This window comes from Sceloporus undulatus, chromosome 8 (genome assembly GCF_019175285.1).
Source record: "Sceloporus undulatus isolate JIND9_A2432 ecotype Alabama chromosome 8, SceUnd_v1.1, whole genome shotgun sequence".
NCBI lineage: Eukaryota > Metazoa > Chordata > Lepidosauria > Squamata > Phrynosomatidae > Sceloporus > Sceloporus undulatus.
The window spans coordinates 24810553-24838261 of NC_056529.1; the positions used below are offsets into that span (position 1 = coordinate 24810553).

The 27709-nt window shown below is 47.1% G+C and overlaps 1 protein-coding gene across 1 annotated transcript in view; it reads right to left on the reverse strand.

The window, feature by feature from the left end:
- The window catches only part of MYO15A (myosin XVA), a 44241-nt gene that overhangs the window by 7634 nt on the left and 8898 nt on the right, over positions 1-27709 (reverse strand). Inside the window, exons 10-54 of the mRNA XM_042437816.1 lie at positions 27194-27307; positions 26810-26971; positions 26462-26575; positions 26062-26120; positions 25718-25841; positions 24887-24982; positions 24382-24513; positions 23935-24060; positions 23603-23680; positions 22897-23051; positions 22549-22594; positions 21817-21941; positions 21443-21560; positions 20241-20416; positions 19743-19827; positions 17442-17495; positions 17004-17109; positions 16062-16168; positions 15604-15699; positions 15259-15494; positions 14670-14848; positions 14032-14104; positions 12987-13175; positions 12717-12829; positions 12413-12504; positions 12011-12128; positions 11358-11410; positions 10885-11049; positions 9980-10061; positions 8943-9081; positions 8333-8441; positions 7646-7719; positions 7314-7434; positions 6923-6982; positions 6186-6261; positions 5457-5572; positions 4891-5009; positions 4390-4531; positions 3641-3752; positions 3435-3509; positions 2397-2602; positions 1829-1965; positions 1048-1120; positions 733-805; positions 372-445 (exon numbers count right to left, since the gene is read on the reverse strand). Of these exons, the coding sequence (XP_042293750.1) occupies positions 372-445; positions 733-805; positions 1048-1120; positions 1829-1965; positions 2397-2602; positions 3435-3509; positions 3641-3752; positions 4390-4531; positions 4891-5009; positions 5457-5572; positions 6186-6261; positions 6923-6982; positions 7314-7434; positions 7646-7719; positions 8333-8441; positions 8943-9081; positions 9980-10061; positions 10885-11049; positions 11358-11410; positions 12011-12128; positions 12413-12504; positions 12717-12829; positions 12987-13175; positions 14032-14104; positions 14670-14848; positions 15259-15494; positions 15604-15699; positions 16062-16168; positions 17004-17109; positions 17442-17495; positions 19743-19827; positions 20241-20416; positions 21443-21560; positions 21817-21941; positions 22549-22594; positions 22897-23051; positions 23603-23680; positions 23935-24060; positions 24382-24513; positions 24887-24982; positions 25718-25841; positions 26062-26120; positions 26462-26575; positions 26810-26971; positions 27194-27307 (5079 nt within the window). The remainder of the gene's footprint in view (positions 1-371; positions 446-732; positions 806-1047; positions 1121-1828; positions 1966-2396; positions 2603-3434; positions 3510-3640; positions 3753-4389; positions 4532-4890; positions 5010-5456; positions 5573-6185; positions 6262-6922; positions 6983-7313; positions 7435-7645; positions 7720-8332; positions 8442-8942; positions 9082-9979; positions 10062-10884; positions 11050-11357; positions 11411-12010; positions 12129-12412; positions 12505-12716; positions 12830-12986; positions 13176-14031; positions 14105-14669; positions 14849-15258; positions 15495-15603; positions 15700-16061; positions 16169-17003; positions 17110-17441; positions 17496-19742; positions 19828-20240; positions 20417-21442; positions 21561-21816; positions 21942-22548; positions 22595-22896; positions 23052-23602; positions 23681-23934; positions 24061-24381; positions 24514-24886; positions 24983-25717; positions 25842-26061; positions 26121-26461; positions 26576-26809; positions 26972-27193; positions 27308-27709) is intronic.

Here is a 27709-nt window from a genome sequence, read left to right on the forward strand (position 1 = left end):
AGATTTGTTTGGCATGACTTGTTTTTGAGAAACCCATGTTGACTTTTAGTGATCATGGCATCCCTTTCTAAGTGCTTAGAGACTGTCTGTTTCATGATCTGCTCTATAGCAGAGTTGCACCTCTTCAAACATTATTGGTCTGCATCTCCCATTAGCTCCTTAGCTAGCATAGCCAATGGGGAAGGATGATGGGAGTTGTATGGTTATGGTCCATCATAAGGTGGGCCCTGTGTTGCATGCCACACCATACACTAGGAAATGTTATTGATCTGAGTCCTGGTTACATGCCATTTTGCTGCAATCATGAAAGGCTCAAATACCATGTTGCCTTTGCAGGATTTGTTTGACGCAAATGTCCAAAAGAGATTTACCTTCAGGAGCACACAGATCACATCCAGCTCAGTTTGCCCCTTGAGCGGGAGGTCTCCCATGAACTTCATCACCGCTAGGAAAGCAAAAAAACAAAATACCACCCCAAAATCACTGGATGTCCTTCGCTTTCAGCATAGGCAAAAAGAGAACCAAGCATTACAAGGGAAATGGAAGGTACCAGAGCTATGTTGAGGCAATATTGAGCAAGCCAGACAGGAGAAACCATCCCTTCCCATGAATTTTAAAGAATCAGAGGGTTCCTCTTTCAAACTTTGATCTACTTCCCAGTCATTTTTCCAAGTTCTGGCAAGATCTCAGGTATGGGAACAAGCATTAGTCCGGCTCCTCACTTCTCCTCACCTTGGAAGGCTTCTGAAGCTATTTTGTTCAGGCCGCTGTCGGTGAATTCAATGAGGGACTCCTGGATGGGGGTCTGCCCATGACAGAGAGGGGAAAGAAAGGGAAGAAAAAGGGTTTATGAGAGTCATAGACATGTGCATGTGAAAGGGATCTAGATGTCTTAGTAGACCACAAGCTGAACACAAGTCAAGCCAACTCTCCAAATCCTCCAGCCAGTTTGACCAGTGGCCACACCAGACTGGGACATTCTGACTATAAGCAGTCCCAAACCAGTAACTTTTCCAAGCTGTGAGCTAGGAAAACCATGAGTATTACCTTGGTGAACTTTAGTATCTCTGCCACCCCTTTCGATTCACTGCTTCTCTTGGATTTCTGCTTCTCAGAGTCCCTGAAATGAATTCCAGATTTGTGGTTTCAGGGAAGAATGGAGCAACTGGCTTAGTCTCTTTCCATATTCCAATGGCCCTACGTTTCTTATCTCTCCCCATGCCTATCCCACCCCACATCAAGCCTGGACATCCTATCTCCCCACATCTCCCACAAGGAATGTCTAAACTACATCTTCTCTGACATAAAAGAGAAGACGCTGCATGTTTTTGCGTGTACGATTCCCACCCGCCCATGGGCCAGATCCCTGGGACAAAATTTCTTCAACAACTGCCCAGTTTTCAAAGACTTTCGAAGGCATGAAGAGAACTGCTCTGAAGGCTTGTTGCTTCCTTAAAGAAGGCAGTTATTGAGGAACGACATCCCGAGTCTGTCCGCCGCGAACCCGCTTGCAAGAGAGTCAACTTGCCCAGGGCACCGACCTGGGCTCTCGACTTACCTCTGGGTCCTCCCGGGGCATGGGATTGTGCCCGTAAGCAATGGCAGGGGCGCTCTACCTAACTGGCAGGCCGAGGTGGGCAGACGGGCGTGCGGTTGTTGCGGCACCCCGGGGACTCCTTTGGTTCGCTTACACACAGGGGATGCCGACTCTGGCAGCACCACCAAAAACCGTGCAGTGACGACTTCCTTTCCTCGAGTGCCAACAAGCCCTAGAAAGGGGTTCCGGGTTCCCCACGTCTGTCTGTCCATCCGCCCGCCACGCACTCACATCTTTGCCCGCTGACCTTCACGGAAATACTTCTTGGCAAACTCCAGCATGGTGAAGGGTCCACCTCGAGGGGGGCTGTGCGGAGCACCCCCAAAGCCTTCCCCGCTCTCTGTGAACTCGCTGCCAGCTGGAGACACCTGGAAGGTACAGAGGAGTCGGGACCATTGGGGTCATTATCTCAGGTTGTACTAAGTACACTCATCCCTTCATATTTGCGGCTTTCATATTTGCAGATTTGGTTATTCACGGATTTGATTAATATGTTCTCTCTAGGAATATCTAGGTCCTCCAGTGCAACTCTATGGTCAACTTTACCTAAACGTTGCACTGAAAGACCTAGAGATTCCTAGAGAGAACACTCTGCTAGGCCTTTGTAGCTCCTCCAGTCCACTTCTATGGTCAGTGTCTGTCGGACGTTGACCACAGAGTTGCGCTGGAGGACCTAGAGATTCCTAGAGAGGTGTCCTCTTAGGCAGAAACATGTGCAGTTTTCCCATATTCACGTGGGTCTTGTGCCCCTAACCCTAGTGAATATGGAGGGACAAGTGTATATCCAATGGGCACTTGCCTCGGTTTTTTGGTCAAGCTCTTGGGCCAGGGCTGCGGACGCCACGGCCATGGCCAAAGAGGCTGAGACGGCCACTTTGGCTTGCTTGTCCTTCGGTTCCTCTTTCCTCTCCGCAGGAAGGTGGGTAAAATCCGGAGCCGCCACGGGCTGGACGCAATCAGCGGGGAAAAAACCAGATTTCCCGTAGATAGCCCCAAACTTCCAACCTGCAATGGGAGGAAGACAAGTCATGGATGGGGATGAGTGACATTTGCTCAAGGAGAACGAGGACCAGAAAAAACAACTCCAAAGTCCATCATGCAGAACTGACTTTATTTGGCCAACCCAAATAAATGCCATGGTCATGGTCTACAGGCCATTCCCTGCAACAAAATACAGTAAAAGGTTGGGGGGAATTGCAAGATCTTTTGTAAAATGATTTTGGGAATTGGGTAGACTTAGCCTGGAGACTGAAAGGGCCTCATTGCCACTTACAAATAAATCGGTTTTCGGTCTGAACTGATGGATCAAATCGACAGCGGAGCGTGGTTCATGCTCCATTTGCCCTGCTATTATTTATTATTATAGGTTATTTCTAAAGTGCTGTAAATCAAATCAATTTATTGATCAAATCAATAAAAATACTGATCTGCCCTGATCACATTTTTTCCCTGTAAAATAACCCACTTGTGGTTGAGATTCACAAATGAATTGATTCGAAATGGACCTGCTCCAGCCGGCTGAAGGGCAAATTTACATCGATTCTGATCCGCACCTGGTTCACACTTGCGCAGAATCGATTTATCCCAAAAGACGCAGAAGACATCAGCGTCAAACAGCTGTGGGTTAAATAGGTCTGGCGCATGGCCCTCCTTTCCGAACCAGTTCAAGTGAGAACCTGGGGCATTTAAAGTGGTTCAAACCGATTTGCGATCCGGTTTAAAAGGTAGTGGGAATGAGGCCAAGGTGTCACACCAGAAAAAGAGGATCACACAGTGATGGACAGGTGTCGACAGGGGTGTAAAACACAGCAGGGCACGCAGAAGAGGAGGCACCCACCAAAATCCAGGGTGCCCTTCTTCACGTCTTCCAGAAGCAGCACTTTCTTCCTCACCACGCAGCCATAATAGCGGTCTGTGGGGGACGGGAGAGCCACGCGCAAGCTCAGCACCCCTCACCTTAGTCCCTACATCATTGGGATTTTTCATTGTAATGTCTTTGCTTGCGCCAATTTTTGGCGACGGCTCTTCCCCGTCCGCGCTTACCTGACTCCAAGCCTTCCATGGGCCGAAGGCAAATGATGTCTCCCTTGTGGAAACGCAAGAGGTTTTTGTCGTCGGTGATGTGGTTCTTGATAGCCACCATGTACTGCGAGTCCTGGAGCAAATGGGAGAGGAAAACCAAAGGTTTATTAATTGTTTAAAATTTCATTTATGCATTTGAACCTTTGTCTCCTATATATTGCCGCCTCCTCTCCTCTCCTTGCCATGGATTTAGTTAGGTGCAAGCCACTTGTGCATACATATATAAACTGTGGATGATTGAATCCATGGAGGAAGACTCTGTGGATACAGAGGGCTGACTCTAATAGGAATAATGTTTATATGCTCAAAAATATACCAAATCACGTATCAGTTAAGGATAAGAGCATTTAAAATGAGTTTAATGGGGAGTCCAGGGTGGTCTTTGGGACACTCATTGACCCCTTCCAAAACCTCTGGAACCTCTCCAAAGCATTATAAAACATTGAAATATGCTCTTTTGGTTGCTGATCAAAATGGCAGCCCTGACCTTGCAAGTGTGGCCCTTTGCAAGAGGAAAAAAATGACCATTATACCCTCTGGACATTGGCATGTGTCCATCCCTGGTATAAACCCACAGGATTCAGAGCCCGCCAAAGTAGCTTTTCCAATTTCTGCATCTCTCTCTTGAATACTGTGCCTTCCTGCAAAGCCTGTTTAAAAAATCTTGATCATCCCTCCATTGTCCTAAACCACACTATCTAATCTTTTACCTTCTTGAGCTCCATGATGAAATAGTCGATCAAAGCCTTGACTTGGGAGGCTTTTGGAGAGAAGAGGATGAGCTTCTCATGGCTGAGGTTGAACTCCAGCATGTTTCTCGAGGGAATGGCCACAAACAGGATATCGCTGTAGCTGGGAGCAAAAGGAAAACTGGGTGAACTGGTGGCGGAAGAGAGGGGTAAAGTGGGCAGAAAAAATTGACCGACTTCCTATTTGGGTTATTTTCATGCTCTATTTCTCCTTTGGGCAAACGTCGTCTGAAAAACATCCCGCATCCCTCTGGTCTCTTAGTCCAATGCTCCAACCACTATGCCATGCTGGCTCACCTTAATAGTTGCAAAAAAGAGGGAATTTCAGCAAGTGTGGCTTGTTAGTTGGTTGCAGGAGAAGCAAATCCTGCAGAAATTCCCTCCTTTATGCAAAGCTTGAGGGTAGAGAAGCCCTTCCAGGTTTCAATCTGGCAACCCTAAGGACAAACCAGAGAGGCTTACCTGTAGCCACGCAACACCCGGAGCTGCTCCCCAGCCAAATTAGCACCCTTGACCAGCCGCAGAAGCTTGATCCCCATGTCGGACACTGCCAGGATTTGCACACCGGTGCCAACGCTGCCCTGCAAAGGGAAGACAGAGGAGTCAGCCTGGTTTGGCCCAGCTGAGAGAGGTGAGCCTAAAGAATGAGCGTCTCGGCAAAGTATTGTTGGAAACAGACACGTGGATTTAATGCAATCGAGTGCTAGAACTGCAACGCTTTTAATAAACTTGCTGGAAAGGTCAATAGTTTTGTGGAGCACTTTGACCTCTGGCTGAATGCATTGCGTTGCTGTTCAAATCTCTTTGCAATAGCTGGGAGCATCAGAAGGACAAGAGACTTATTCACAAATCAGGACTTATTCTGTGCATTACTCAACTCTTCTGTGTCAAAAACAACATTTCCTGCACATAGAATGAATTAATTAAATAATTAAAATATTAATTATTTTGAACGACACCACCGATTTCATCAGTATGTATGGTGTGGTGATGGTGGCATTAATGTTTGTGTGCATAGTGCGCCTTACCGTAGCTGGGAAAAGACGAGAGAAATAGACTTCCCAAACATCCCGGGCGACGCTTACGATTTCCTTCTTGACGCTTTCGTCAGCGACCGGACTGAAGGAGTCCAGCTTGTTCTCCGCTGCAGAAAGAAACGCAGGCCTGTCCCATTATGATTTTGCAATCCCAGCATTCCTGTCTGGAAGATAAGAGGGCACCCACCCATGTGCCCTTGACTGCTCCCTGATAGTTTGTGCGCAAGAGGGGACCATCGAAGAATGAACAGCAAAGCTTCAGATTCAGTGGGAATAATTCACATCTTTGAAGAGCATAGGGACTCTGCTGGATTAGACTGAAGACCCCACTAAGGAGTTTATCACGCGGAGGAGAGCAAGAGTTCATCCTGCGAATATCCCGGAAAAATCACGTAATTACACGAAACAATTTCTCATGGCGTTGCACAAAACCAGCCCTTAAAGTGGTCACAAAGAAGCATCAACACACATCTTTTTACTTTCGAGGTTTCAGCAACAGTGCATTTCCGATATCACTTTATTTGCGCAATTGCGTGTGATCATCAGTTGTGCAATTACTCGCCAGTTACTTGCCATCATTCATGCAATTACTCGCCAAGTCACACTCTCTCAGCCTCAGAGGATGGCAACGCAAACACCCTCTGAAGAAAAGTGCCAAGAAAACCAAGTGATATGTTCGCCTTAGGGCCACCATAAGTTATAAAAGAGAAGGAGATTTACCAAATAGTGCCTTCATGCGCAGCCTCTCTTCTTGGCTGATGCGCAGGCAAGCATCCGACTGGGTATCACTGAAGATCTGATAGAAGAGAAAAATGCATCAGGTCTACATCTGTGGGGAAACCTAGGCTCACAATCAATCCTAAAAACATCCCAATATCCCTCCCAAAACCTCATCCTGAGCAATGTTAACCCAAGACGTACGAATGAGGAATTGCTGGGAGAGACTGCAGCAGTTTGCTTTTGCCTGAGCCTCCTGGGAAGGGAAGGTTTTCATCCCTTCCTCTCATATTCCTCATGTTAAGTCAATGGAGTGCATGCTGGACCCAGTTTGCAGCCATTGTATTAAACCAAGGATGAAGGGAGGAAGTGGGAGGAAGAGAGAGAAACTGGGACACTTTAAAGCACTATAGAAAGTGGGATGGCAGAGGATTCATTGGGATTGTCCCTTCCAAACTGGGACAGTTTAGAAGGTATGGGACGGTCTTTCCTGAAAGTCTCCAAGAAGAGCAATTCACATTTTAAATAGGTTTCAAACCTGCTCTCAAAGAGTTGTTAAAAAAATATATATTCCAGTGGAAAAGTGGGATGGAAGAGAAATAAATAATCAGGGTAAATGGAGGGTAAACTTGTGCGGATACAGATTGCAAGGGAACTTGTGCTGAAATGCATCAAGGTATGGAAAGATTTGGAGGAAATGCAACTGCATGCAGGAGACCAGCCCAAACCTGTAACCTCACCTGTCGGAAGAGAAGATCCAGCAGAAGAGGGTTGTTGATGTTCTCCTTTGGGTAAAAAACCTGCAAGGAAAGGAGGGTGGAAGGCAGGATTTTCCAAATTTAGGGTGCAGGGAAACAGCAGCAACAGTTTATGCACCTGACTTGATAAAATCAAGGATCACATCTGGAGGACCAAACTTTGGGAACCACTGGCCTACATGGTCCACCAGTTTTGTCTATGCAGTCCTCTCTAGGCAAGCCATACCCCAGCATCCCTCCTTAGTCATGTGCCCAAATATGTCCAATTAAAGTAGATTTCACCATGTCCAAGTTTCTAGCATTTCAAAAGAGTGAGGAAATGTCCACTTTCTCTGTATCATGCACAGCTTGATAAACTTTTATCGGAATATACCTCTTTCCTGAGATAGATCCTCCAAGAGACATTGCGGTAAGCATAGAATTCCTCGTTGCATCGGCGGTGAAGCCGGGTCTGGATCTGTTCGTCGTCCGACGATAATTCCCGCATTGCAGAGCCTAGAAAAGAGGAAGCAGTCAGCAAACTGTTGTTGTTGTTGTGTGCTTTCATGCCGTTTCTGACTTTCCCTCCACTTTCCGTTCCGGTTAACATAAGTTTAACAATGACATTGTGTGAAAATCAGAGCCTAGCTGCAAGGACTCCAAGGTGGAGGGAGAAAGGGATCTCCTTCCTTACCTGGAAAGCTGTCTGGGAAAGATCTGGTGATGGCAGGTGGCGGGCGAATGGCAGGAGGCACGGCCACCTTGGCACTAGTCACAGGCTTCACCATGGCCACCATCTCCTTTGGCGCGGTTTCCCGGGGTGCCTACAAAGAAGTGAATCCATGCATTACAGAGTTGCACCAGACCCACGTTTGCTCCGTGAGATCCTATTCAAGAGGGATCCTGCCAGTTGCAAAACGTACACCAAGGTGTGATCATGGATCCCACATTAGTGGATCTGCTCTGGGGTTTAGCCTGAAGACTTTAAAGGAGATCCTCAAAGAGCCGAGCGTAACTACAGTTGGCCCTCCGCATTTGCAGCTAGACTTGAGTTACTTCCTCAGATGCATTTGGAGAGAATATGGAATACATATTCAAAGTTATGGCCATGTTAGTCTGTAGAATCAGTACGTAGAGAGGTCTTGCAGCACCTTTGAGACTCACTGAAAAGAAGAAGTTGGCAGCAGGAGCTTTCCTAGACTTAAGTCTATTTCCTCAGATGCATTTAGTGGAGTGGAAACCAAGGACAGACTTATATATGCCATTGGTATGTGAGGATGTCGATTCAAATTCAAAATCCTTTGTATATGGACATTCAAAATGCAAAATCAAATTCAAAACCCTTTGTGTTTCCATGATAGGAAACGACCCCACCTGACTCTGGCGCATGTGTTCGGATCCTCCCAACTGTACTGGAGGGATCCGGGTGGGCACCTCCGCAGCCGCCAGCTGACCCTTCAGGATCTTCAAGGCTTCCTCGTGAGGATCCATTTTCTTCACAAAGACCTTGCCCCCTTCCTTCCTGCCAAGACAAGGAGCAGGATCAGACTCTGGAGCATCCTACCACTTGTAAAAATAATCATTTTAATCGTTTGCCTTGTTACAAGAAACAGAGACATCCAGCATGGTGCAGTGAAATGAGCATTGGACTTTGCCTCTGGAGACCAGAGTTCGAGTCTCTCCTCAGCCATGGAAACCCACTGGGTGACTTAGGGCAAGTCACACTCTCTCAGCCTCAAAGGAATGGAAAGGCTAAAGAAATGTGCCGGGAAAAAACCCTGACAGGGTCGCTATAAGTCAGAAACAACTTGAAGGCACACAACAACAAGCAATGCCCAGAATCCCCTCCCTGACAACAGAACCAGAGGGATAATGGGGCAATGAATCTGCTCCAGGATCCAGGACCTTGAATATGGCCATTGGCATCTCATGGCATGGCATGGCATCTCTGCAGATCTTTGGGGCCTAAAGGTAGACAAAGGTGCAGGAATTTGGGGAGCAGGGCGCGGTGTCCAGACCAAACCTGATGGGTTCGGGGACCCGGGCGGGTTGTTGGTATTGCTTGATGATGTTGCGGATGTTCTGCGTCGGTTCCGGGATATGCTCCGAATTCAGCTTGGAATGGCGGACCAGCTCTCCAGACCGCAACCTGGAGGCAGGATCTGAACCAAGGGCAGAGGAGAGGAAATGAGAGAGTGAGACATGGCAGGCTGGTTGCACATGCAAGGGTTCAGTGGACAGGTCCTTCAGCTTATTCATTTGAGAAAATAGTTGCATGCTGCCTTGCATCGCAAGATCTCAAGGCAGCCTTGGAGTGAATTCATAGCAGTCTAAAATGGTAAGGTATTACTGAACAAGTCGAAAAGGATGCTGTCTAGAATCCATGGCGTACAATAATAAACATACAACATAGTAAAATGCATCCCATTACCCCACTTCATAAAACCACATAATTATAATATAATAAAACTGTAATTCAACTAAAATCATTAACATTAAAACCAACATAATAGAGGCAGGGCATCACAAGGCGTCAAAGGTCATTCTGGGATGGCCTGATGATGATGATGATGATGATGATGATGATGATGATGATGAGAATAAGAATAAGAATAAGAAGAATATAGGGATACTTTTATTTGCAGATCCCACCTTTCCCTCCAAATTGGTACTCAAGACAATTTTAATTTGACAATTAAAACAAATTAAAGGTGCTTTAAAACTATATAACTGCCCAGATTTGGACAGAATCACTAGACCTGAAAGATAATTCAGATAAAAAGCTGGTGCCCAAATGAAGCCAGCATTGGCACCAATGAGGGCTCCAAGGAAAGGACCAAAGTGGGGACTGTGACACCCCAAATTTGTGGAAGGTCTTCCCAGGTTCTTCTCCCCACCAGGCTGTATGATAGGGCCCTTCCTAGTGTTGTCTTTGAAGAAGTCATGGAAGTAGTCCCTCCTTAAACTTGTTGAGGGTCTTGGGCAGAGATCCATAGATGCCAACACAGAGGTGGCACCTGGCATAGCTGGGCATCCCCTTTACCCCCTTTATCTCCTTACCAGATTTCTGAGAGCTGGGCCGGTCTTGCCTGAGGCTGGGAGATGTCACAGTCCTGTCAACCATCTCTTTCTCCGCTTCCCTCTGCCAAGACGAAGGATGAAATCAAATACCGCAGTGATCTGCAGTCTTCCACAGAGACTTCTAGATCCAGGGCTCCCAGTTTAAGCACAAAATCTAGAACAGGATCTTTTAGTTTTCTCATCTAGTCTGGGACCATTCATGACTGCTCATCCCTGAGCTCTCCTCCAAAGATTCCTTGAAGATCGGGTTGATCCAAGACCCACATCTGAACCTCCTTTCCCGCTGTCCCTCAAATGTGAGCAATTGCTGTGCCATAGACCAATGCACTGCAATGTCTAGCCTTTCCGACAGGGCAAAACACAGTTAAAACAGACACACAGACACACTAGCAAATGCCAGCATCCAGGCTGAGTGAAATGGATACAGGCAGCCACGCAAAAAACAGATATCCAATGTCGGGCAGGTTTGGGTCACGCAGAGAAGAGCACAAAGGTTTCAGCGAAGGCACGTTGTGTCCCCAGAAAGGGAAGAGATACAGCCTCTGGACATGGAGAATGAGGACACAATACAGGACAATGCAAAGCCAAGAGTCACTAAGCCATAACACAACCCTGCCAAGTAGAGCCATTGCGGAGAAACTGGGAGTCCTGGATCTAGAAGTCTCTGACCGTGAGAAATTGATGCAAGGATCCATGGGGACTTTGAGCAAGGAACATACCTGGCATTGGTGTCCTTGGTTATTTGGGGCCTTATCCCTTCCACCATTTGCCCCTTGCTCCGGATTAAGAGTTATGGAAAGGCAGGAAGGACCTTGGAGGTCATCTAGTCTAACTCCTGCTCAAGCTCTCCACCTCGCAGTCTTTTGCATGCATCAGAGACTCACCTGGAAGGGCTGTCCTGTATGGCTCCTTGGAGGACTTCTATGGCGGGGAGATCCAGGGCTGGAGGACTGGGGGATGCTGGGTGAGGCAGTGCCCACCATGGCAGCCACCACTGCCTGCTGCTGCCTTCGGCGGAGGGCAGTGACCTGCTGTGCCATGTGATGAGCCTAGCCAGGAAAGAAAGGACAGCATTTAGGGTTGTCATGGCTGTTTTCAGGCTGATTTCCTAGTAGTTGTTTCAGTGTTGGACTGCGACTCTGGGGACCAGGGTTCGATTCCTGGCTCACTTGAAATGGATCCTTTCCAACCCCTGATTTTTATATCAAGGCAACACTGGCTGCATCTGCACTGCAGAAATAATGCAGTTTGGCACAGGTTTAACTGCCATGGCTCAATGCTAAGGGATTCTGGGGTTTGTAGTTTTGTGTGATATTTCGGGGCCAAGTAAAATAGGGTTTCGGTCACACTCACTCACCAAAACCGACTCCTGCTGGTACATTTGCTTCAGCGCAGCCTCCTTTTTGCCTCCTGGAAAGAGAGATATTGAGAAGGAGAAAGGCATGGAGATGATGTCAAATCCAACCTTCAGCATCTTCAGTTAAAAGCAGCGATGAATGCTAGTATCCTCTCTGTTTAAAATGTTGGCAGTTCAAGCTATTTTTCACACTATATTGCAGCTTTATTGAATTTTGCATATGGATGAAAATAATAATAATAATAATAATAATAATAATAATAATAATAATAATAATAATAATAATAATAGAGTAATAATGTCCAGCTGCTCTCACGTAACTGGGATAGTGAATCTATTCTGGATTTCTAAAAAGTGGCTAGCCAAGGTGCTGAACCTGGTTTGGAAATATGTTTTAGGAGCCTGGACATGCCCTTTAACCTTCTGGAAAGAAGGCTTAGCATCTTAACTAGAGTGGAAGGAAGGAAGGAAGGAAGGAAGGAAGGAAGATCAGCTTGGTCTACACCAGCGTTTCCCAAACTTTGACCCTCCAGATGGTTTGGACTTCAGGTCCCAGGACTCCAGATTGTTGGTCCAATTGACAGGGGCTTCTGGAAGTTGTAGTCCAAAACATCCGGAGGATCAAAGTTTGGGAAGCACTGGTCTACACTTACCTGAGGTTTGGAGTACCCCCTGAGGTTCACCATTGCCACTGTTCTGGTCTCCGTTGCCCTGTCCGATCTGGCCACCTCCTTTCATCCGATAGGAGACCGCAGACGATCTCTCCAGCTCCTAACATACAGAACAAATCAGACTTCATTTGAGAAGTTGCCTAACAGAGGCTAGACCTCAAATTGTGCTTTCACAGCATCTTCCTGCAGAGCCAAGGGTTGGGCTATATACCTCTTGGGGTCCCTTCCAACTCTAGGGCTGAGATCACGCATGTATATACACACATATTTCTACACTCTCCTACAGCCCAGTAGCAGTCATGAACTGGGAGGGTCGCCTGATACTGGGAGGTGCTGAGAGGTTCAACCACCATTTTGAATGAGAGGAGAAGCTGTTTGCCTTACCCCATTCCCATAGGAGAGGACTGGGTCAAAGAGGCTGTCCAGGTAGTGATCCAAACCCTTCTGGCTCCGGGGTTCACTGAAGGTGTCTGAATCTGCTTCCAGATTTGGAAAGGCAAAGGAAAGAGAATTAATCCCAGGGATGTTTCTGTGTCTGCCATTGTTGGCAGAGGCATTCATTGGCTTTAGGGAGAAAATGAGGTTATAATGAGTGAATGGATGAGCCAAGGATATAACTACAAATGGCCATTTTGCACTGCATAATTCTGTCAATGGCAAACACACCAGCAAGCCCTTTCATCCTTACCATGGCTGCAATATCCCTCCGAATCTGGGAAGTTAGTCGGCGCAATGGTCGGAGCCTTTATCAGCGGAGGAGGAGGGACCTCTTCACTTGGATCCAAACCATGTCTGAATACTCTATGAACAAAAGCAAAGAGGAGCAGAGTGGGAAAGAGGATGGGGTCATGCTTTAAATCCCAACTTAACAAAGGATAAGAAAGAAAGGATGAGGCAGCATGGTGTTGCGGTCTGAGTGTTGGGTTTGAAGGACAAATGGGACTCCTCTGCTACTTACGCTTTGCCACTCGCAGTCTTCTCTAGGTCTTCGGAGGCAACAATGAAGTAGGACTTCTGCTTCGGAAAGCCACGGATCAGCTCCAGGTCAGAAACCAGGTCCAGAACATAGTCATGGCCGGCCAGCTCTGCCCACTGGTTGCCGTCCTTCATGGCGACCGACCAGCCTCTCCATCCTTCAATGAGTCCCCTGGAAAGAAACATCACCTATGAGTTGTCTGAGGTCCTTGATGTTGCATTAAAGGCCAGGAAAGGTTGAGACATTCGGGTAGAAATAAGCAATTCCATGCATTGTCAGGACCTGATTGTGGGTTGCATGAGGTTCATCAGGAGTCACAACCCATTTCAGGATGGGGAAAAGAAGAATATCCAGAGATGACCAAACTGAAGGATGATAGGAAGAGAAGAAGAGCCATGATAGATCAGAGTAAAGGCCTCTCTCTGGTCCAAGACTCAGTTCCTGCAGTGGCCCCCAATGCAAAGTCCTCCAAGAAGACATGAAGGCACCCGCATCTTCCATCTTGCTCTCCTTGCAATTTGAATCCACTGGTTTGTGTCCTACTGTCTGGTGCAGCTGAAAACTAGCTCATCCCATCTTTTACATCAGTGGTTCTCAACCTTCCCAATGCCATGACCCTTTAATACAGTTCCTCATGTTGTGGTGACCCCCAACCATAAAGGAGCGGTGTCTCGGTTCCTAAGACATCATAAATAAATATTTCCGATGGTCTTAGGCGACCCCTGTAAAAGGGTCATTTGGCCCCCCAAAGGGTTGTGACTCACAGGTTGAGAACCACTGTTCTCCATTTTGTCCCTTCAGATACTTAAAGGGATGACATGAATAGGACTTGTTTTCTCACTTAAAGAAGAGGGTTCAGATGGGGGGGGGGTTTGGGGGGTCAGTTTGGGGGATTTGATGCAGTTGTATCAAGTGGACACAGATATGGTACCTGTCCCTGGCACAATAGGAAAATAAAAATGCAACTCATTCACGTGGTCCACCTTGAGATGCACTGGTCCATCAGATTCTCCCAATCCCCCTTTACCTGTACTTCAGGACGTTTTCTGCAAGGGCTTCTCCAGTGGTCCAGGAATGGATGGGGCAAGAGAAGTGATCTCCTGTCAAGGCAAGTCATCACCATCAGCATCATTATCCGTATCATCATCATTACTATCATCCTCCTGCCCAGGCAGTCTTGCTCTGAACAAACCTCTTGCAAGCAGAAAGCTAGTCTGCTTGCAAGCTCTATCCCTGCTGTGCTAGTTTCTCTCTCTTTGTTGTCATTATTGCGTCCCTTCATGTTGACTTCAACTTGTGGCAACCCTATTGTTGGGTTTTCTTGGGAAGGTTTATTCAGAGGAGGGTTGTCCTGGTCTAATTCTAAAACACCCCTCCAAACATGAAAGAAAATGACCTTACAATGCACAGAAGGTAGAATAACAGAGTTGGAAGAGACCACAAACATCACCCAGTGCAACTATCCAAGACACCATCCAAGCACTGGTTCTGGGAGGACATTTTAGGGCAAAATTTGGAGAGCCGCTGGGGGCACACAAATGGTTGTATGTGGTCCATGGGATACATCTACCTCAGCCTTGGTCCAAAGTCTGGCCTGGTCTACCATCTCAGGACTGTATCCTCCTCCGCTCTTCCAGTTCCCAAGCAGTCATGCCAGCTTCTTACCATTGAAGCCATAAACGTCCAGGGCCATGTTGACTCTGTCTCGGCTGGTCGTCCATTCAAGAAGGCAAGGTGGGAAGGCCCGAGCAGCGTCCATGCCACCCTGGGCCTTCTCCATGGCTTGCATGAGCTTGTGCTGGCAGACGGGTTTGTAACCATCGAAGGCGTAGTCGGAAACGAACCTGAAGGGGGGCAAGGAAAGGAGAAGGTGAAGGTGCCCACCTGGGGCCAGTCCAATGTTGGCACTTGGCATCCTCTGGAAGGGGCAGAAACCTCAGTGGGTTCTCATACACCCTACAATTGTTTATTATGCCCAATGCATTTTGGAATATAATAATCCCTTCTGCAAGGGCTTTTAAAAGACAAAAAAATAAAATATGCCAATGTTAGCAATGCAGTTATGGATTCGTCATGTTTTGGAATACAGAATTCTTCCTTTGGGGGCTTTCAAAAGTCAAGAAAATATTTTTAAAACATGCTGACATTTGCAAGGTAGCTACAGATTCGAAGCAAAGAGCGTGACGCTGAATCATGCCAGTGTTCCCAAGCCCAATGCCCCAAACTTTGAGGGTCACCCGCGGGCATCACTCACTTCAGCAGGTATTTTTCCAGGTTTGGGGAAGGTGCAAAAGCACTCAAGCAGGCGGCCAGGAGGATCCAGCCGCGCTCTTCGTTGTGGACGTTGGTGTTGCGCCAGACTTGGTTGGTGATCTGGGAGAGGATCTCGTCCCGCAGGCCAGGGGACGTCAACCCCTTCTGCACGATGTAGTTCCCAAACAGGTTCTCCTGCGTGCCATTGAGGTGAGGGTCGCCCATGAAGCGGAGGATCTGCCATGCGGTGAAGAAGTGGATAAAGAAATAAAAAATGAACTGCCTTCCCTAAACAGTCCATGTGCTTTTATGACAACCAAAATCTCCTCTCTTGGCGCTCCCCTACCAGCTTGAAGAGGCCGAGGGCTTCGGGTGCCAGGCTCTCATCCAGAAGTGTCAGAGGAGAGGAGAGGGTCCTGGTGAGCATCCCAAAAAATGGCTCCTGGGTGAGGAGAAAGGACCAACAAAGCAAAGATGAACCTCTTTGCTCCAAGCATTTGCTCACTTACACTTTGGCAGAAAATGCAAGAGACAGAAGGTCTAGGGCATCAGCAATGCGCTTGAAAAGCCATTGGTAAGATTCGCCAAAAAGCGCTGCCACACTTTCTAGAGCACAATTCGAAACAGTCCCATCAAATCAACTCTTTTTCTTTAAAGATTTCTAGTGGTGCTGTCGCTACCCAGGAATGGACACTGCTAGGACAGGGGTCAGTTTCCATTCTGCTTCACAAAAATGATGTGAATAAACTACTTGTTGCTCCACTTGGCCAAGGACTAAAAACTTCAATATTTCTGAGTGCTTACCTTGAAGTGAATCCGCACGTATTTGGTCATGGGGTAGTTGTTGATGTCGAGGGGCAAGGTGAGCTGGGAGTCCTCCTGCAGTTTGGGACGAGGGACGGAGGCCACACAGTCCTCATTCACTTGCTTGTGAACTACAGGGAGACACAAAAGAAAGGATTGTGCAAGGAGGAAGCCATGGGGGACAATGGGAGAAGATGTAAGGAGTCCCCAAAAAAGAGGCCATGAGGGAGATGTTACACTGGCAAGGCCCTACTGATGTCACGAAGCAGAAGATGTGAAGCATTGGCTACAGTTGTTTGTTGTTGCTATTGCTGCGTGCCTTCAATAGCAACAACAACAATGACAACTCTAAGATGAACCTATCATGGGGTAGGTTCGATTTGTCTTCTCTTGACAAGATTTGTGTAACGGAGGTTTGCCGTTGACTTCCCTTGAGACTGAGAGAGAGTGAGTTGTCCAAAGTGGGGTTTCATGGCCAAGCTGGGAATCAAACCCCAGTCTCCACAGTCATACTTCAGCACTCAAACCACTATGCCATGCTGGCGCACTACTGCTGAGTTTATCAACTGTAAGTCGCATTTGCTCTTTGAACTCAGTTTGCAGCAACTGAAGGAAACCGAGGACAAAGGCGGAGGGAGGAGAGAGAAGCTGGGGCATTCGAAATGCAGCTGAGAAAGTGGGACGATTAAGAGAATTAACCACAGCTGTCTCTATCAAAGTGGGATGCTTGGAAAGGATGGGGTTAGATGCTGCTCATCATAAACAGGGGCCTCTTCCGAGTTCACAGTGCCACAGTTCTATGAAAGCCTACCAAGATGCAACGGATTCATTAGATCCCAGGGATGCAGATGCTAGAGTCCCTCAAGGAGCAAAGGGCTTCAAGTCCAGCTCACCTTACCAACGGGTTCTGCAATTTCAAGTCAGATCCCACCCCATTTGGAAGCATCCCAGGTGAGAACAGCATACCTGCCACAGTGTTCAGCAGCCCAACCAATTCTGCAGGGATTTCCAAGTTGGCAACCCTCATCACCTCTCGCTTGCTCAGCTCCTGGCGGGATTGAGAGAAAGAGATGAATGAAAAGCAATGGTCTGCTTGCATCAGGAGCTTCAGTCAACCCCTGAAAATTAGAATTAGGAAGAAAGGTTTTTGCTTAAGATCAGTTAGTCTCCACGGTGCTACAAGATCCCTTTGCAAACTGATATTCCAGACTAACATGTCTCTGAATTCTACTGGAATATGTATCTATGTCTTTATTTGTTTAAGTTGCAAATGCATCCATGCATCTGGGACCTGCTTCAGCCTGGCAACACCCATTCACTTTGTGCCAACGTCTCTCTTTATCCGTGCCCAATGCAAAGTCAGGGCTGCCCTGGCATTACCTGCTCAGCCTTTTTCTTCTCCTCTTCGGCTCTCCGACGCTCTTCCTCTTTCCTCTGAAAACAGAGCGGATTTCGACAGTTAGAGATGCCCCACCGCCTTGTCAAAGATGGCTCCAGACATTTGGGTTATTGTTGCTGTTGTTATCATAATCCTTACCATATTAATATATAATTTTGAAAACAATAAAACAACTAAAGCACATAAACAAAGTGAACATCATCGCTCTCCTCCTGCATTCTACCTGCCTTTCAAAAGCCCATAGCTAGAAAGCACTTTAAGTCATTGCCATCGGGTTTCTACTATGCATGGAGAAATACAACCAGAAGGGGCTATTATTGTGGTTTGAGCATTAGATTATGACTTTAGGAACCAGGGTTCGAATCCCCACTCGGCCATGGAAAGCCACTTGTGCAAGTCACACATTCTCAGCCTCAGATGAAAGGAAAGGCAAAGTCCACTTTGAACAAACTGAGCCAAGAAAACCCCATGATATATTTGCATTAGGGTTGTCATAAGTCGGAAAGGCCCTGAAGGCACACAACCTCACTCCCAACTAAGAATAACAAACCCATCTTTGGCTCTTCTCAACAGGATCTGGGGCGCCCTGTCTCTGTCCCCCAGTAGCAACTCCTAGCAAACCTTCCTTGCTGGTGACTCACTCCATCTTTGGCCTCATCCATCTGGAAACGGACAGTCTTCATGGTTCCCCGTCCAGCTGCCAAGCAAGGCTAATGTGTGCCCAGCGCTGAGCTTTGTGCCAGCTGAAGCCAGGCAGATGCTCCAGTTATGGCTGTTTGCTTTTGGTGAGTCACTCCCTTTAACCCTTTCCCACGCTGCTGGTCCTCTGCATCGCTCTCCACTAATTCAGGCATCTCTCATGAGACGTGGGACAGTCACACAACTACTTGCCATTTATTTTGGGGTGCTTCAAATGCACTTTAATCTCTCTTTAATGTCGAAATTAGCCCCAATGTGAAACTCCTTCCCAAATGTCACCCGGTGGGTTTCAAAGGCTGGGATACAAACCCTGCTCTCCTGAAGTCCAACACTCAAACCATGCGCTCTTGTTAATGCACCTTCAAGTTGACTTTTGGCAACCCAGATTTCTTCAGAGATTTGTCCTTGCCTTCCTCTGAGGCTGTAGAAATAATGCACTTTGCAACCATTTGTAGCCTTCCCTGGCAAAGGATGCTGGCACCTCGCAATAGTACAAATCCCAGCAATCTGTAGGATGGAGCCATTGCAGTTAAAGTGGTGTCAAATGGCATTATTTCTACAGTGTAAAAATACACCCTCACTCTCCATCATCACTCTGTTCCTAACTCTATTCCAACGTCTTCCACCAACTTTTCTGTCTGGGCTTGCAATGGGCAACCTTGAATCACAGTCAATGGCACCCCTATTCTGTTCAGTGACAGCCTGCTTTTGGCAATGCGCATGAAGTAGTCTCCCCAAATTGCTGTTTTATGGCTGAGGTGCAATCTCCCTGTCCCCATTCGGACAATGCTAAGAGCGATCTGGTCAGCTTCCTTCCACACCTGAGTCTCCAACATCAAGGGTGGGGCACAAATACAGCCGGACATTCAGAGTCTCCTGCCAGACAGGTAATGCAGGTTACGGATCTATTCATTTGGGAATACGCCAGACTTCTTTGTGCATCTATAGGGTTTCAAACAATCGCATCGCTCAGCTGTCCTTGATGTGTATGCTTCGGAACAATTAGAGGAAAACAGGGAGGGAACGCATTGGCTTTTTGACTACTAGACCCACCTGCCTCTAATAAAACCTGTATGTTGTGCCTTTCATTTTCTATCCTGCTCTATTCTCTTGCTCGAACTGGGATGGATACTCAGCCTCAAATGTACAGTGGGACCTTGGCATCTGCTGGGATTTGGTTTCAGGATCCCCCCATGGATGACAAAACCCGTGGATGCTCAAGTCCCATCCAATACAATGGCAAACTAAAATAGCATCCCTTACATAGCAAAAGCAATATAACACATGCCACTCAAATGAAAAATACCAATGGCCAAAATCCTATTGTTAGTCTCAACCAGAGTACAGCAATTGAACCAACTGGATTTACCAATGTGTTGATGCACCTCTCAGCAGCTGAAAGCATGGTTCTGCTCAAGATGGGACTCACCAAGAGGTCTGTCAAGGCAGGGCTTTCGCCCTGAGATTCTTCCCTCTCACCTTGAGATTTGGGAACGATGCTTGGGACCATGCACCTAGCTCCCCTACCCAAGACCATCCCCTTCTTGCCCCCCAAATGGAAACCCAGCCGCCACCTGACTCACCCTGAGATACCTCCGGCGATTGATATAGATGTGCACCAGGCACCTGACCTTGATGAGGGTCCGACGCAGCCTCCGAAACCTTTGCCTGCAGGACGGGAAAGCCCCCCGGGATGGAGGTGGGAAAGATCACACCAAGCCTCAACAACACTTTCTCCTACCCAGGGTGAAAAACCAAAACAGAAGACGATAACCCACAAAACGAGAGCAGACCAAAAGGATGGCAAACATTGACACGGCGGGGAGGGGGGAACTCAATGCTCAGATGGCAGGAGGTACATGGGGGTTTCTTAAATGAGACGGAGAGGGCAAAGAAATGGTGGGCCTCTAGTTGCTACTGGACTCCAGTAATGTTTCCAAATCTTAGTTTTGCCAAATATGTTATATCAGATAATGATGGTGGACGATGCTAACCAACGTTCAGCTTGACTTGACACCCACAAATAGGTACTTATATCTTTACTTTAAAAAAGTAACTTCCAACAAGAGTTGTCTCAGCACCTGACCAGGTAGCCCCGGCCCCGGGCCTGGATGAGGATAATCCTGCGTCGAAGGGCATAGAAGCGCTTCTTGATCAAGTATCCGCGGGTGTAGCGTTGCAGCGTCACAATGGCCATGTGGATGATGCGCTCTCGCTTGGCCTCCAGTTGCTGGTAGACGCTCTCCTTCATGAAGAGCTGAAAGGAGGAGAAATGGCACCGTTCCTGAAGACGGCTGGTTCCCCAACCTTCCTTGGTATTTGTCTGATGAAGTCGCTTGTGCCATGGATGGCCTGGTCCTCAAACTATTTGAACTGCTTTGAAAGAGGAGGAGGAGGAGAAGAAGAAGAAGAGGAAGAGGAGAAGTGAGGAAGAAGAGAAGAAGAGGAGGAAGAAGAAGGAACAGGAGTGAGGAAGAGGGGAAGAGAAAGGAAAAAGAAGAAGGGAGTGAGGAAGAGGGGAAGAAGAAGAAAAAAGAGGGGGGAAACAAGGAAAAGGAAGAGAATAGGAGAAGGAGGGTGAGAAGGAGAAGGAAGAAGAGGAAGAGGAGGAGGAGGAGGAAGAGGGGAAGAAGAGAAGACGTTTAGAAGGAAGAAGCTGGAGGAGGAGGAGGAAGAGGAAAGAAGGAGAAAGAGGAAGAGGAGTAAGAGGAAAGAAGAAGAGAACAAGGAAGAAGGGAAAGGGAAAGGAACAGGATAGAGGAAGAAGAAGGAAGAGAAGAAGAAGAGGAAGAGGAGGGAAAAGAAGGAAAAGGAGAAGAAAAGATGCAGGAGAGCAGGAGGAGAAGGCCCTATCCCAGGTTACTATCAGAAGTTCCTGGGAAGGTGGTGAGACTGAGAAAAATGTCTCTCTTGAAGATTTCATGGCCTTGACTATGGGAAGACTAGTATATACTTAGTAGAGAAGTTAAGAACCTGCTGGGTCCACCGTCACATGCCAGAAAACCCAGGAACAACATTTCCACACTCCAGGCATTGCCACCTACAACCATGTAATTCCTAGGAAGACGTGGGCTGCATCTGCACTGCAGAAATAATTCAGTTTGACAATGCTTTTAGCACCATGGCTCAGTGCTATGGAATCCTGGGACTTCTAGTTTGTTGTGGCACATCTCACAAAGCTGCAGTTCCCAAAGTTGCATAGCATGGAGCCATGGCAATTAATGTGGCATCGAGGAGCTGATTATTATTTATGCAGCGCAAACAGCAACCACGGTTGCCCTACCTTGGTGACTCCAATGGAGTACATCTCTGGGGTGACGGCGCACAGCTTCTTGAGCACCCCGACACAGTTCCAGCCGTCCGGGACGATGTCGTATCTGATGTCCACAAGACAGCGGTACCTGGAGGGACACAGATGGAGGCTTGAGGAGGCCTTCTCCTTAAGCCGTCCTCCAAGAAGAGGTGGCCAAGTGGTGAAGACCAAGCAACACATCCAATCTGTCTGAAAGACTGTATCTTCTGATACAAGATGTTGCAAATGTTCTTCTCTTACTAAGCCAGTGTCCTTCTTGTACCTCGATCTCATTGGAGAGGTGGGGTGTAAATCAATTTTATTATTATTATTATTATTATTATTATTATTATTATTATTATGACCTCTCAATGAAGACATGGAAAGGGATGCGCACAGGAAAGCCCAGCTTCCGGATCCGGATGGTCTCCAGAATCCCTGAGTGCCGCAACTGACCGCTGACGACGTCCGTCTCAAAAAGGTCCGGCTCCTGGATGAGAAAAGGGGAAGAAGAGCTTTCAATGGCAGACAAATTGGTCAGTTTGCATACCCTCCTACAGTTCAGAGATGAAAAACCTGGACACGGGTGGCCAACTGTCCCCATTTGGCAGGGGCCGTCCCCATTAGTCCTCAGTTGCAAACTAAGGGGTGTTTGGAGCCATACAGAGCTCTCCAACAATGGGATTTTACATATTTCCCTTGGACCAAAACTGGAAATGACTGGGCAGATGTCAGAAAGAAGTGCTACTTATTTTGGGCAAAGACCATATATAAATCAAATTGAAAAAAATAAGTGCTATTTTGATGACAACAGAAAAGACTTTAGTGAAAATTATGGTGGGATTGTTGCAGGGGAAATCATCCTGTTCAGCTTTCCCCAATATGTCCTCCAAAGAGATTATGCTGCAACTCACATCATCCCCAGATAGTATGGTTATTGCTTCAGGAAAGCTGGTTAGGGTCATGTTTACTGTGAGATGAAGACTAGGAAAAGGAGACCAGTTGAGGTTTAAGGTGGGAGCAAAGGAAGAGTATGGTTGATCTGATCACAAGTAGCCACATCTCCAGGAAAATGGGAAGAAAGGACAAAGAGATACCTTCTTATTGTTGGGCTTGATGCAGCGGACGAAGAAAGGGTTACACCTGCAAAGACATATACTTCCACTCATTTATGAATATATACGCTTCCCATCCCTCTCTAAACTCAAGACTATGAAAGATAAACAAAAAGTTCTTAGCCTCTATATAAAAATATATTCCAAATTATTCTGTACAAAATAGGCGCTGGGCTGCAGAAATAAATCCCAAATTACATCATTATTTGCAGCAGGCAACAGCACTTTCTGTGCAGGAGATAAAACATGTGTCTCATTATGTTTGTCCATATTTTCAAATATTCTTTCCATCCCTGACTGACCAATGGCTCAATGGCGAAGTACGCTCACCTCTCCATTTTCTCTACCAGTTCCAAGAGGGATTGCTGAAACTTTGCTGCCACCGTCTGGGGCTTGTATTTCCTTCGTCCGGTGCTGTTCCTCCCCATGATTGTCTTCTGCTGGGCCAAGACTTGGGCATGGCTGTAGAACAGGTTGGCCACCATCTGCGCCGAGAAGAGAACAGGTAAAAACCTGGGAGAGATGCCAGGTGGGCATTGGTTCATTCTTCCTCTATGATGCTTGAAGCGTCACCCATGAGTCTCTCCTCCCCACATCCATCTTGCCTTCACAAAAACCCTTGAGGTTGAAACTAAGGGTATAACCACTCTGCAGAACTGCCATGGCTCCATACTACAGAATCCTGGAGTTTGTAGTTTGGTGAGGCATTCAGTCTAGTCCGTCAGTGAAGGGTTGCACTGGCTTTCCTCTGAGGCTGAGAGAGTGACTTGCCCAAGATCAGTGGGTTTCTATGGCGGAGCGGGGATTTGCTCCCTGATCTCACAGAGTTGTTATCCAGTGCTCAAACCACTACACCATACTTTATAAATCTGCTTTGCTAGCAGACTTTGAGCATGTTTGACAGACTCTGATCAGTGTCACATCTGTCTAAAAAAACTGTGGTCTTCACTTTACGAATGCTTCAATTCTTGAACAAACACCAGCTCTGTTGGGAAGATGCAGGGATCATATCACAATCCACCCAAAGTAGACCTACCTTGGTTTTGCTGTTGACAAAAAGGTCCAGGACATCTTGGCGAACTTGGTCATAGTTTTTATCCAAGAACTTATGCACCTACAAAGAAGGAAAGGAGGAAGGGGAAATGCAGAACGTGGTATGTGCCAAAATGCAGCCTAGACATACAGGATTCCTCTTTTGCTCTGGGAGCCATGGCCCTGAGCCATGGAAAGCCTACTGGGAAGTGGAGTTTAAATTGCAACGGGGGTCACTGACCAAGAGTAGTTGGATAGTAATATAAAAAACCCAGAATATACCCTGTATCTTTTCCCCTTTGTGTTTGTCCCTTTTCGTTGCCAACAAGTTCTCACCTGGTAGGTGACTCTGCCCGCATAGTGCCTGATGGTGAACTCTGGAAGAGGCAGCTTTGGCTTGAAGTAGAGTGGGTTGGCGCCATGGTGATAATGGCACTTCTGGAGGAAAGTGTGGTCCGTAGCCTGGAAGGATGGAGGAAGAATGGAGTGATCCGGTCAGTTCAGCAGCAGCCTCTGGGTTCGAGTCATGCTCTCTCAGCCTCAGAGGGAGGCAAGGCAAACCTAGTCTAAAGGAACCTTGGCAAGAAAACTCCAGGAGTGAGGAACCATAGAGTCAGCTTGAAGGCACACAACAGCAACGGATGAGCATGGGCTGAATGCTGTACTCATCATCCATAGAGTTGGATGCCTCTGCAATGCCTTTTTCTCTATATATGGGATTTTTAATTTAAAAATTGCTGCAAGAGCCCCGCTCCATCCTATGAAAGTGATGATCCATGGCACCTGAGGAAAACTGCTCTGGTCATCCAGGATCTTCAAAATCCCGTGAGGCCTCTGGGCAATGAGTTCGATGCAAGCCTGGTTGTCGTTGAAGGCGATTTCTCTCCACTGGAGCTGCTCCAGGATATATTCCTCCTGCAAGCAGAAGACAACGGAGTAAAGCTTTTGCCTCCTTCTGCAGAAGAGCCACCTTCACCAGAACATTTTGGGAGGATACAGGAGAAGACTGTATCACACCAGGCACTTATCGTGGCCCAAATGCTTCAGAAACGCGGCGGTGGGATGGCAGGCCGCGCTGCTCAAACGTGCGCGGAGCAGCCATTTTTTGCATAACAGAAGTTCCTGTTATTACAAATATGGCTGCTCCGCGAACGATTCACTGACGGGAGAAGAGCGGGACGCACTTCGGTGACACTTCAGAAGTGCAACTGGCGATCCCATACACATACACATGCGCACAGATTCAAGCGCCTCCAATTCTGGAGGAGAAGCTGGGTCCCTTTCTCACCTGCTCCTCCTTGAAGACAATCTTGTTGAAGAAGAACTGGAGATACTCATTTGCGTAGTTGATGCACAGCTGCTCAAAGCTGTTGAAGCCAAGATCCTATTGAAAACAGGGGAGAGGAAAGTCTGAAAGGGCCCGTGGTGGATTTCCCCATAGGAAACAAAGACTACAAAGGACTTTACTATAGAGGAAATACAAAATCACAGCTGTAATTTTACACAGTACGACCGCTGTAACTAAAGAGAATATATCGCTGGACTTACCGCAGAAACACAAAACCATAAATAGTAGTGAACCCTATTGAAATGAATGACTTCTGGTGGAAGTTGGCCATTGAGTTGCACTGGAGGATCTTGAGATTCCTAGAAAGAACACCTCTCTAGGCATTTCTAAGTCTTCCAAGCATGACTCTATGGTCAAGGTCCACTGGAAGGATACCATAGAATTGTACTGGAGGACCTAGAAATTCCCAAGAGAGAATATGTTGGGGTTTTTTTTGGATGTGGGTTCAAAGGTCCCCATCCCAAAGATATGGGGTCAAAGATACAGGCTCTACTCTGATGCCTCAACAAACTACACTTTCCAGAATTCCATAGCTTGGAGCCATGGCAGTTAAAATGGCATCAAATTGGAATAATTCTGCAGTGTGGATGCAGCCAAGAACACTGGTGCAGGATCAGACCAAAGGCCCATCTCATCCACATGACACCAATGGTCCCCATACGCTGGTCCTTCAGGTATTTTAGACTTCAGCTCCCAAAACCCAAGGGCAATTCAGGACCAGAATACTCCAGGGTGCAACCTCAGAGAAGCCTTCCCCAGCCTTGTCCTCACCTCAAAGCCATAGATATCCAAGACGGCAATGGAGAGCGTTTGTTGCCTGGGGTAGATGAGCCTGTTAATTCGGTCCGTCAGCCAGTTGAAGAGCAGGGAGTATAGGATCTTAGCAATGGCATCTCTGAAAAAACCCACAAAAGCAACACAACGACTGCATGACTAAAGATATAGACCTTTGCTAAGTTCATTCTTGCATACAAGGAGCAGTAGTTTCAAACATTTTGGCCCTGCTTTGCTAGATAGCTAGAGCTTTGGTCCCTGTTGTGGATGTTTTTTTGCATGTCATGACAGTTTGGTCCTCAAGTCATTCTAGGACTTTGGGTCCCATCATCCTCTTTTACCTGGCATCGATAGCACTTTCGACGGTCAGTGGCGTGAAAATCTTCTCCCTCATGGTCTCCTATGGAGAGAGCAAAGGGAGAAGCCAAACGGGATCAGAAGAAACTAAATACGTATTCTAAGGTTTCTTTCGAGATTTATTTTGCTCAAATAGGATGTTCGCTCACTAGACGTGAATATAACTTCATCCTTTACACTCCCCAGAAATTGATACACAGAGATAGTAAGGGTGGGCTAAGTTAGCAGCCGCCGCTACAACTTGTAGTAATGAGTTCAGCTATGAGTCTTGTGAAGAAGTATGTGTTTCCTGAATTTACCACCCTCCAGTTTTTGGTCTTCTAACCGCTCCATGCACCCCGCAGTGTCCAGATTTCAAGATGTCTTCCTTCGCCCGCCGCTTACCGTCACTTTGTAGGTGATGGACCTTTGCAAACCCTCGGGAGATATTTGCAAAAGCTCGGCCACGACGCGGATCTCCCTGGCGCTCACAACCGAAGCCACCTCCTGGAAGTCTGTCTGCAAAGCAAGGAGTTATGCTTAGGCTCAACATCATGGGTAACCTTTTATAATGTATTTATAAAGGCTGAGAAATAAAGGTACAGTGGGCCCTTGGTATCCGCTGGGTTTTGGTTCCAAGACCCTCGACGGACACCAAAGTCTATGATGCTCAAGTTCTATGTTCTAGTAAAGCTGTGCCCCATATACAAAATGGCAAAATCGAAGTTTGCTTTCCCCAGGTTTTGCTTTCACCTCGTATTTCTCAAAATAGACATTTCCCAGGTGAAGGATGGAAGAAAGGATCCGGAAGATGCTGTCCTGGTCGTGGGGAGTGAAGTGCAAGATGTCCATGGCATCCAGAAGCCGGTGAAAGTCCTCCAAGTCCACTTTGCCGGGAATCTCACAATTCCCTCCCTGTGAAAGGCATCAAAGAGAGAGATTTGTGTCTCCAGGTAGACCTAAACCTGTTGCTTCGCTCAGTTGAAGTCTCCTGGTCTTTGCTTGTGATAAAAATCCAGTGCCTTCCTGCTTATTTATGTATTTAGTATACATATTTCCCACCCTCTTGCACCTTATATATGGACAATGTCTCCCTTTATCCAATGGATCGTTGACTTCATGGACGCTGGTCCATACCTGGTTCAAATAGTAGTAAGTCTCTGCCTCCTGAAGACAGAATCGCCGCTTCTGCTGGGCAGGGAGTCCAGCCAGAATCTCATAAAAGATGTGGTAGTTTCGTTCGTTTTTGGCCTACGAAAGAGACATTATTGGCACTGAATGTGGATCTGGAAGCGGGTTGCCCAATTAATACCACTCTGGGCCCCAAAATTTCAGAGCCAAAACCTAAGAGGCTACCCCTCAGTGAGGGACCTGGGGATCTCATGGTACATTAAGCATCAATCCCAGTTGCTCAGAGGAGGATGTTTGGATTTTTTTACCAAGCAAGTCAAATAATGGGGAAGGTGTATGTGAATGTATCTTTTAATCCCAGGTTATGATGTTGTTGTTACTGGGTGCCTTCAAGTCATTTCCAACTTATGGGGACTTCACTGTTCAGCCATGGAAACCCATTGGGTGACCATGAACAAGTCACATACTCACAGCCCCCAGAGGAAGGCAACGGTGATGGCAAAGCTCTTCTGGAGACATCAT